The sequence below is a fragment of the Chiloscyllium plagiosum genome, chromosome 4 (assembly GCF_004010195.1).
Source record: "Chiloscyllium plagiosum isolate BGI_BamShark_2017 chromosome 4, ASM401019v2, whole genome shotgun sequence".
Lineage (NCBI taxonomy): Eukaryota > Metazoa > Chordata > Chondrichthyes > Orectolobiformes > Hemiscylliidae > Chiloscyllium > Chiloscyllium plagiosum.
The window spans coordinates 8645061-8655637 of NC_057713.1; the positions used below are offsets into that span (position 1 = coordinate 8645061).

The 10577-nt window shown below is 41.7% G+C and overlaps 1 protein-coding gene across 7 annotated transcripts in view; it reads left to right on the forward strand.

Moving 5' to 3' along the window:
* The window catches only part of LOC122548836 (vacuolar protein sorting-associated protein 13B-like), a 968370-nt gene that overhangs the window by 606793 nt on the left and 351000 nt on the right, over window positions 1-10577 (forward strand). For all 7 annotated transcript variants that reach the window (XM_043687672.1, XM_043687667.1, XM_043687669.1 and 4 more), the window contains one exon: window positions 582-785. In XM_043687672.1, the coding sequence (XP_043543607.1) occupies window positions 582-785 (204 nt within the window). The remainder of the gene's footprint in view (window positions 1-581; window positions 786-10577) is intronic.

Below are 10577 nucleotides of genomic sequence, written 5' to 3' on the forward strand. Positions count from 1 at the left end.
GGAGGAAAAGGTGGGGGGTGGGGGCAGTGTAGTTGCGGAAGATGGATTGTTCCACATATCCTACGAAGGGGCAGGCATAGCTGGGGCCCATGCGGGTGCCCATGGCTACTCCTTTCGTTTGGAGGAAGTGGGAGGATTGGAATGAGAAGTTGTTCAGGGTGAGGACCAGTTCAGTCGGTCGAAGGAGGGTGTCTGTGGAAGGGTACTGGTCGGTACGGTGGGAAAGGAAGAAGCGGAGGGCTTTGAGTCCTTCGTGATGGGGGATGGAGGTGTACAGGGACTGGATGTCCATGGTGAAAATAAGGCATTGGGGACCGGGGGAGCGAAAATAATGGAGCAGGTGGAGGGCATGGGTGGTGTCCCGAACGTAGGTGGGGAGTTCTTGGACTAAGGGGGACAGGACGGTGTCAAGGTATGCGGAGATGAGTTCGGTGGGGCAGGAGCAGTCAGGTTTGTGGATTTTGGGCAGGAGGTAGAAGCGGGCGGTGCGGGGTTGTGGGACTTTCTCCTAGTCAGCCACTGCAAAAGTATCACAGATGCCTTGAAATTTTGCTGAAACCCATCTTATTTTCTTTTACCAGGTCCAGTTGTTGTATGAGCTGGCACACAACATGAACAATGCCTGGGATAAAATACAGAAGAAAGGCATACTGCGGCAGTCTTCTACGCATCCTGAATCTGTTTTAGGACCAATGCCAGGGTCACCAGTAAGAAGTAGTGTCAGTACAGCACCACCAGATGCTAGCACTTGTAGTCCTTCGGCTGATATTGGAACCACCACAGAGGTATACATACACTTCTTATCAACCTAAAAAGCTGTACTTCTTCCTGCAGTAAGTGTTTCCTATTCCTTTTCAGGTACTTTTAACTGTGATTGTGAGCAAAGGCTCAATTGATTAGTTATGGGTGGGATCATATTCATCATGGTTTGCCAGTGGAAATCCTGAGCAAAACTTTCATCTTCAGCAGGATAAAAAATTACCATAGACAGGTTGAACACTTGGAACAGCCCATGATCAAATGACTTCAATGCAAAACAGTCCATGTTAGTCAGCCAATCTTCTACCACCAATTTTTTTGGCCAACTAAAGTTGGAAATCTCCCTACTATGAGCCCAGTAGAAAGTAAACGGTGCCATGAAGCATGAGGCCAGTAATCTAAACTCTTAGTAATTACAAGGAATGATCAGTGGTCACAGGTATTGTCCCATAAAGGCTTGTGAATTTCTTGCAGGACTATCAAAGGTTTTCAAAAGGTTAATAAAAAGTCACGTGTGATTATAGAGTCAAAGCAAAGGGAGGGTTGATAAAACATTTAAAATCATTGGCACAATGTGGGTTTCCTGCAAAAGCAATGCATGGATAACTGCTCGACTTGTTAATATTATGCATCTCTTTATTTGCTCATACTTCATGTTTTCATCACCTAATTAAGTTTTTAAAACTTTGAAAAGCTGGTTTTGACCAGCAGTATGTGATCTTATGTCAGGTGACATTTTAAAATTTATATTGGAAAAGTCTTCAGAGGAACCATACTTTCTCTCTCAACATGATTTTATGGCCTAAATGTTTATAGCTAATGTACATCTTAAGATGGTGTTAAAAGTTGCTAAATGAACTGTGAATTATGTTTCTTTCTATTTTTCTGAACCTAAACATGTCACTAGATCATAAGCATGCAAATAGTATTATTTTGTGTTTTGACGGTTATTTTAGTTTTGTCGTGAATTAAAATGAACATTCAGTCCAGTTTAAAATAGGTTTAATTGTATTTACAGCTTTTCATTTGAATGTAATACTGATTGCTGCTGAGAGTATTTCTTTTCATGCTGATGACCTTACACATGTCTCAAATGCAGAGGCAGACTCTATTTAGCTTCCTGAATTATGATGAAAATGGTAAAGCAGTGATGTGAGTTGTGGCACACAGGGAGTGTTTAATCACTTATACCACCCCTGAGCTTAGAAATATTATGTTGTGCAAGCTGTGACAGCCCACTCTATCTGTTTACTCAAGTGGGAGAAGTAGTTGAACTGTTTGGTCTGTGGGGAGACCAAGTGATTGAACAAGAATGCAAGAATGTTTTACTAAGGGGAAGTATCAGAGTGCCGAAAAAGTGATCATCTCTGTACCTCCGGGCTGAACAAGGGGTACAGACCTTATGTGTTTGTGTCTTTTGATGAATGAAGACAGTTTTCTTTAAAGGAAAATAAACTCCTCATTTCGTTAAATTCATTAAACATCGCTCAGTTGATGATATACTGAATGTTTGCATATAATTTGGCAGATTGAGGTGTGGGAAAATGTGTGTAAGATTCTGCAACATTCTTGACTTGCTTTGAAGTTTGGAGGAAAAGAGAAAATAATATAAAATACAAAAATTACCTAGAAATAAGTATGTGATTTTGGATATCATTAATAAAATTAAAAGCATTGTTGAATTTCCAAGAGATTGTGATTCTCATTCAGAAGATTGAATCTATCCTCACTATTAATTCCTCTTGGAATTAAATTTGTACAGTCACTTCCATTATATATCACCCAGAGCAACAATGCACTAACAAAAGATTTTATAATATTTAATTTCTTTCAAAATTGATAGAAGTTGTTTTTTGAAGGATGAGCATTCACTGTTTAACTTGCATTTTCTTTCATGATAAATCTTATGTTCTCGCAATAAAGTGGGAATGCCTCAGGTGTACAATATTGTATTGAGCTGATAAATGAACTTGAAAATGTATATTTATTATTCCTGTTTAGTTTAAAGAATAATTTAATAACAAGAACAGCTTGTCAATATGTTACACATTTACATGTCGTTGTAAAGTCCAAAGACAAATACAGGTATTCGGACAAGATGACTAAAACACGGTCAAAGAGTTAGAAGTAGATAGAGAGATTGAGAGGTTAGTGATTCAGTGAGGAATTTCCAAAATGTAGGAACTTCAGTAGTTGATGTTACTGCTGCCAATGATTGGGTGAAGAAAATAGGGAATGTACAAGAGGTCAGAATGAATAGAGTTTTGACATATTATTGGGCGACGGGCAAAAAGATGTAATGGAACTGAAAAGAGGTGAGATTATGAAGGGATATGAAAATGTGGATGAGCATTTCAAAATCAAATAAGTTATGCACATTATAATGCTGTTGCATTGTCAGTGCAAGTGGAAAATCATTTTAGCAATTGTTTTACAACTAAGCAGCAGTTTTGACACTGAACATATTAAGAAGCAACTTTCTATGAGTGAGACTGGATCATATACAGGCTTAGACAGGACATTTCCTTCTCTGAAAACGGGTAAATTAAATGTTTTTTAAAACAATTCAGGACCTTTAACAATTATTTAATCAATTTAACCCCTGTGCAGTTTGAACTCATGACCTTTGGGTTACTGATACCAGCACTCCAGCTATTCCTCTGTTATACTCTTGTGAAACATCATGGGAGTATTTAACCAAATATAACAACAGGAGCCCTGGTAGAACTGAAGTTAATGGCTTACAAAGAATTCTTTAGAACATTGCTCTGTGTTTCTCTCTCAACAGAGGCTGCCAGACCTCCTGAGTTTCTCCAGCACTTTCTGTTTGTATTGCTTCTACAACCACTCTCTACTCCTAAGCCTTTACTGGCATTAAGGACAAAAGCAGTAAGAACATGGAATGGCATCACTTGGAAGCTTTTTTTTTCATTCTCACTTAAAGGCATACATTCATTTGTGCCAAATCAGATTTCTGAGATTCTCTAATACCATTGTGGGAGCTCTATCACCGTGGTCAGCTAATGAATAATGACAAGTCAATTTGCTTCCAGGGGTGGCTGAATGTTGACAAGGACCATTTCTCCTCATCTTCAAGTAGTGTCATTCACTTTATTTGCAATCACATGGAGCTTTGCCACCAACAGTGTAACACAGCCTCCATGTTGCTCTTCATCATTGGCCTGGTTTTTGTTCAAGTTCAGAGTGGAGCTTACACTCAACCTTTTAGCTTGGGGACAACAATCTATGCTGCAAATGACACTTGTTTCATCAACTAATGCTTTGTCTCATAAAAGGCATGTTATCTTGTGTGAATGTTTCTTGTGCTGGAACAGCCAATTGCCCTTGTGTTTTGGTTGCTTTGCTGGCAGCCAAGAGCAACTCCAATGCGATGAGGATATTGGAGAAGCTAAAAAGGAAATTGGGACTAAAACCTGGGCAAGCATTTTAAGCTTTTCCATATGTTCATTTTTACATAATAGTATTGCTGTGGTTCTGTTTTTGAGAAGTTATTTGCTGTTGGAAAGTTTGAATGAAGCAAATCGCTGACAGTAGTCATATGGTATACATTGCAACTGTCAAATATAGTTCTTTTAAAAAAAAACCTCTACTCTGTCTCCTTCAGGACTCCCCTTACAACCTACATCTTTGACTAGGCTTTTGGCCATCTGCCCTAATATTTCATCATGTAGTGTGGTGTGAAGCCATTAGAAATCGGGAAAACCCTCTGCTGGTTGGAATCAGATCTATTACAAATAAAGATGGTTGTGCTGGTTGGAGGGCAATCATCTCTGCCCCAAGACATCACAGCAATATTTTCTCAGGGAGGTGTCGAGGTGCAACCATCTTTATTTGCCTCATAAGTTAACATCCCTCCACTGTTAGATCAGAAGTGGATTCATTGATATCTGCATCAATGTTCAGTACCATTTGTGACTTCCTGAAGTTGGCCTGTTGATATACTTGGATTGATAAGTAGAAAATAACATTCATGCAGACTCTGATCAGCTCAAAAAAATAATCTAATCATCGCCTCATAACAATCAGCATTACCTTCACTGTATTCCCCACTATCAACATCCTGGGGGTTACCATTGACCAGAAACTGAACTGCATGAGGCATATACGTATTGCAACAGCAACAGCAGATCAGGAACTGGGAATATTTCAGCTTCAAATCTCTTTACTGTCCTCAGCCTGTCTGCCATCTACAAAGCACAGGCCAGGAGTGTGATGGAATACTCCGTATCTACCTGGATGTTTGGAGCTTCACCAATGTTCTAGAAGGTTGACAAAGCATAGCACCTCTAACATCATAGTACATCATTATGTACCATTGAGACACTGGGGCAGCAGGAGGTACTGTCTGAGAGGTGCACTACAACAACTCATCAAGGTTCCTTGGATTGCACCATTCAAACCCACGACCTCTGCCATATAGAAGGACAAGTGCAGCAATGCATGGGAACATCACCACCTGCAGGGTCCCGTCTAGGTCACGCACCATTCTGATTTGGAAATATATCGGTGCTTTTTCAAAATCACTGCTTCATAATCCTGGAACTCATTTCCTAACTGCATCACAAATATTCCTGTACCTGAAGGTTAGCAGCAGTTCAAGAAGGCATCATGCAACTACCTTCTCTGGAGTAATTAAGAATGGAGAATAAATGCTTTCCTCGCCTGTGATGCCTACGTTCCCTTTTAAGAAAGGTATTAGTAAACAAGATGGGCCTTCACCACAATTGATGGCTGTTTCATGGGAACCATTACTGAGAATAATTTGTGAAATCTGATTTTTTAAATTTTCTGCTAATTATATTTGAGTTCCACCAGCTCCATGGTCAGATTTTAGCTTGTGTTCCCAGAGATTCCAGCCTCTAGATTACTAGTCTGATTACTACCTCTGTGCTACTATCTCCCCAGTAGTGAAATTATTAAATAAAAACATTTTAAATATAAATGTATAGTGAGAATTAATAGCTTGATTAATACCTGTGACCTTAGATCTGAGTGACAAATTATTCATCATTTGACTGGGGCAACACATCCATCCTAGGACAAGCCAGGCAGAGACATGCACGAGAATTTCTGGAAGCATACCACTCCCAACTGGAACTCTGTCCACAAACGCATTGATTTGGATCCCATCTACCAGCTTCTAAGGAAAGAACTGGAAATGACATCACCATTCCAAGGAAACCTAAACATAAATAGAAAGTGGGACATAACACCAGTGCTTCACCAGAGGCTCGCTGATTATGTTACCAAGTATGGTGACAAAACATCTGAAAATGAACCTTCCAGCTCAGCGAACAAACTTACGTCCAGAATGATTCTTCATAATAATTATTTAACATTAATTTATCCCTTTCATGCCAAAGGGTTAGTTCTTCCATCATTTAATTGTTCCTGATCTCCACAGACATTCCTCTGATCCTTTTTGGCTGATTCCATGTGCTGGACTCCTCATTTATTAATGATGGGGAGTCATCTCCACTAGTGAGCTGTTTAATTTTCCACCACTATTCACAACTGGATGTGGCAGGGCTGCAGAGCTAGACCTGAATCTGCTGGTTATGAAATTGTTCAGTTCTGTCTAGCACTGCTGCTTTTGCTGTTTGTAACAAGTAGCCCTGTTATGTAGCTTGACCAAGTTGACACCACATTTTTAGGTATACCTGATGCTGCTCCTGGCATGCCTTATTGCACTCTAAATTGAATCAAGGTTGATTCCCTGGTTGTTGATAATGGGAGAGTGGGGTCATGCTGAACCATGAAGTTGCAGATTGTGTGGAGTGTGATTCTGCTGCTGTTGATGGAAGTGCTGTTCAGCTCATATGGAGGAGCACTGATTCATTAACTTAGGTGGAGACTAGTTTAATGTGCTTCCACCTTTGCTGGGTTTGTCCTGGACAGGACATAACAATTATGGTGGTGTTGAGCTATGGAGTAGGAGTAGGCCATTTGGCCTTTTGAGCTTTCTCCATCATTCCAAAGGCAGTTCTTCTACCTCGATGCCATAACGGATACATTGTGTTTAAAATAAGAGTCCAAGAGTATGACTATGTCAGACTGTTACTTCATCAGTGGGACAGGCTCTGCCCGTGATGTCGGTTAGAATAACTTTGCAAGGCAAACAGTGTTGTGTTTGCTGGTTTCATTTCCAGTGCCTTAGTCGATGCCACGTGTCCATCAGGTTTTATTCCTTTTTCTAAGACTTTCTCTTACCGCTGATACAATTGCTAGACTACTTCAGAGGCTGTATTCCTGATGAAGGGCTTTTGCCCGAAATGTCGATTTTCCTGTTCCTCGGATTCTGCCTGACCTGCTGTGCTTTTCCAGCACCACTCTGATCTAAACCCTACTTCAGAAGCCCGTTAAAAGTCAACCACATTTCGTTACATCTGGAATCAGAGGTAGACCAGGCCAGGTACAGATGACAGATTTCCTTCCTTGTAGGACATTGGTATTTTCTGACAGTGGACAGTGATTTCCTGGTCATCATTAGACTTTTAATTCCAGATTTTTATTGAATTCAAATTCACTCGTCTGTTATGGTGGGGTTTGAACTGCGGTCCCTAGTACATTACCTGTGTCTCTGGATTACTAGATCAGCAATTATGCAACTTTGCCATGACAGCATGGGAAGAGCTTGACATTGCAGCCTGGTCGAGTTTGTTGGCTGGGTGTGTGCTCCTGAGCACATGGTGTGTGTACAGCAACATTAAAATGTTATTTGATGATGCAGAATTGAATTGCAGAAGTCTTCTGTAAGTTCTTGGAGGCTGGTTCTTATCAGATGCCAGTGTACTTAGACATTGCGTGAATGTGGCCTGTATCTGTGTCTTGGAATGCTGTTGCCCACTGTCCAATATGAGGGCCCTGTAAGTAAGTGATTAACTGTATTCACTAGGTACTCGCTCTGATTTCATGGCAAGCTTTCTTGGCATCTAACTTGTTTGGTGTGCTTGTTAAACTAGGAACCTGAAATTAATGAGGTGAATTGGACCATGACATGTGCACTTGACAAGCCATAATCCTCCTTAATTGGCCTAATGAGAAACTCATTGCTTTGCTTTTCAAAAGCATAAAAGACGGAGTGGAGGGTTCTTTTGGTTTAGTGGTAATTCAAAGATAGTGATACAAGAAGGCCCAGGTTCAAATCTAATCTGCTTCAGACCTCCATTTTTGCAGCAGCAATGGGAGTCGTGAGAGTGAGGACCAGGGGCTATCAGGAGGTAAGTTAATCCTTTAAAAGCTTATCTTGTGAATAGGCGGAATACACACTGAGCAGGAATGGACATGGTACTGTTGAGTAGGGGCCTCCATTTTGACAGAGGAGAGAAGGTGGAGTAAAGCGAGGGCCGCCGGGAAGGTAAGGACTTAATTTATATTTGGGGCAGGATGAACATGTGGCTTGAGAGATGGTGTAGGAGGGAAGGGTTCAGATTTGTTGGACATTGGGACCGGTTCTGGGGAAGGTGGGACTATTACAAAATGGATGGTCTACATCTGAACCAGACTGGAACCAATGTCCTTGGGGGAAGTTTTAAACTAATGTGGCAGGAGGCTGGGCACCAGAAGAGAAAACAAGTAGGCAGCGAGGTGGAGACTGGAGACTGTCAGAATTATGAAGATAGCACTAATAAAGGGAAGAGTAGGCAGAGAGCAGATGAGCGCATAAAAACTGGTGGCCTGCAATGCATCTACTTTAATGCAAGGAGTATAGTGTGTAAGGCAGATGAACTTAGGGCTTGGATTAGTGCCTGGGAGTATGGCGTTATTGCAATCACAGAGATTGCAAGGAAGGGTATGATGATTGACAATTAAATGTTCCAGGATATAGATGCTTCAGACAGGACAGGGAGGGAAGTAAAGTGGTGGGGGGGGGGGTGGTTGGAGTTGTATTGCTGGTCAAGGACGATATCATGGCTGTGCTAAAGGTACACACTATGGAAGGTGCAGTCACATTGTTGGGGTGTATTACAAGCCTCCCAACAGTGAGTGTGAGGTAGAAGAACAAATAGATAAGCAGATTATGGAAAGATGTAGAGGCACTAGGGTAGTGGTGATGCGAGATTTTAATTTTCCCAACATTGACTGGGATACACTTAACGTCAGAGGTCTGGATGGGGTAGAATTTGTAAGAAGCGTCCAGGAGAGTTTTCTAGCACAGTATGTCAATAGTCTGATGAGGGAAGGGACCATATTGGACCTGGTACTGGGGAACGACCCAGGCCAGGTGGTAAAAGTTGCAGTGGGGTGATTTCTTTGGGAACAGTGACCACAATTCTGTAAGTTTTAGAATACTTGTACATAAATAAAAGAGTGGTCCTAAGGGAAGAGTATTAAACTGGGCCAAGACCAATTATATCAAAATTAGGCAGGAGCTTGGAAATGTGGATTGGACACAGCTATTTGAAGGGAAGTCCACATTTGAGATGTGGGAGGCTTTCAAAGATAGGTTAAAGGATAGGCATGTCCCGTTGAAGGCAAAGGATAGGGAGGGCAAGATTCATGAACCGTGGATGACAGGAGAAATTGTACAACTAGCCAAGAGGACAAGAGGTTGCATACATAGGGTCTAGGCAGCTAAGAACAGACCAGGCCCTGGAAGAATATCGGAAGAGTAGGACAAGTCTTAAACGAGAAATCAAGCGAGCTAAAAGTGGTCATGAAATAGCTTTAGCGAGCAGAATTAAGAAGAATCCCAAAGCATTTTATTCTTATATAAGAAGCAAGCAGATAACTAGAGAAAGGATTGGTCCACTAAAGGATAATGAAGGAAGACTATGTGTCGAACCTGAGAGAATAGGTGAGATTCTGAATGATTACTTTGCATCAGTGTTTGCTCAGGAGAGGAACATGATGAATGTTGAGATTAGAGATAGACGTTTGATTAGTCTGGATCACGTTGACATAAGTAGGGAAGATGTGTTGGGTAGGCTAGAGGTTATTAAGGTGGACAAATCTCCAGGACTGGATGGGATCTCTTCCAGGTTGCTGAGGGAGGCGAGAGAGGAAATAGCTGGGGCCCTGACAGATATCTTTGTGGCATCTATAAATACAGGTGAGGTGCTGGAGGACTAGAGGGTTGCTCATGTTGTCCCCCTGTACAAGAAGGGGAGTAGGGATATTCCGGGTAACTACAGACCAGTGAGCCTGACGTCAGTGGTGGGAGAGTTGCTGGAGAAGGTTACCGAGGGATAGGGTGTATTTATATTTAGAAAAGAATGAGCTTATCAGTGATAGGCACATGGTTTTGTGCGGGGGAGATCGTGCCTTACCAACTGAATAGAGTTCCTCGAGGAAGTGACCAAGTTGTTAGATGAAGGAAGGGCTGTTGATGTCTTATACATGGACTTTAGTAAGGCATTTGATAAGGTTCCCCATGGTAGACTAATAGAGAAAGTGAAGTCACCTGGTGTGCAGGGTGTTGTAGCTAGACGGGTAAAGAACTGTTGTGGTTCTGTTCGCCGAGCTGGAAGTTTTTGTTGCAAACGTTTCGTCCCCTGGCTAGGCGACATCATCAGTGCTTGGGAGCCTCCTGCGAAGCGCTTCTTTGATGTTTCCTCCGGTGTTTATAGTGGTCTGTCCCTGCTGCTTCCGGTTGTCAGTTTCAGCTGTCCGCTGTAGTGGTTGGTATATTGGGTCCAGGTCGATGTGTTTGTTGATGGAGTTTGTGGATGAATGCCATGCCTCTAGGAATTCCCTGGCTGTTCTCTGTCTGGCTTGCCCTATGATAGTAGTGTTGTCCCAGTCGAATTCATGAGCAAAACTAATGTAGTGTACAAAATACCATGAAAGGACTGCAC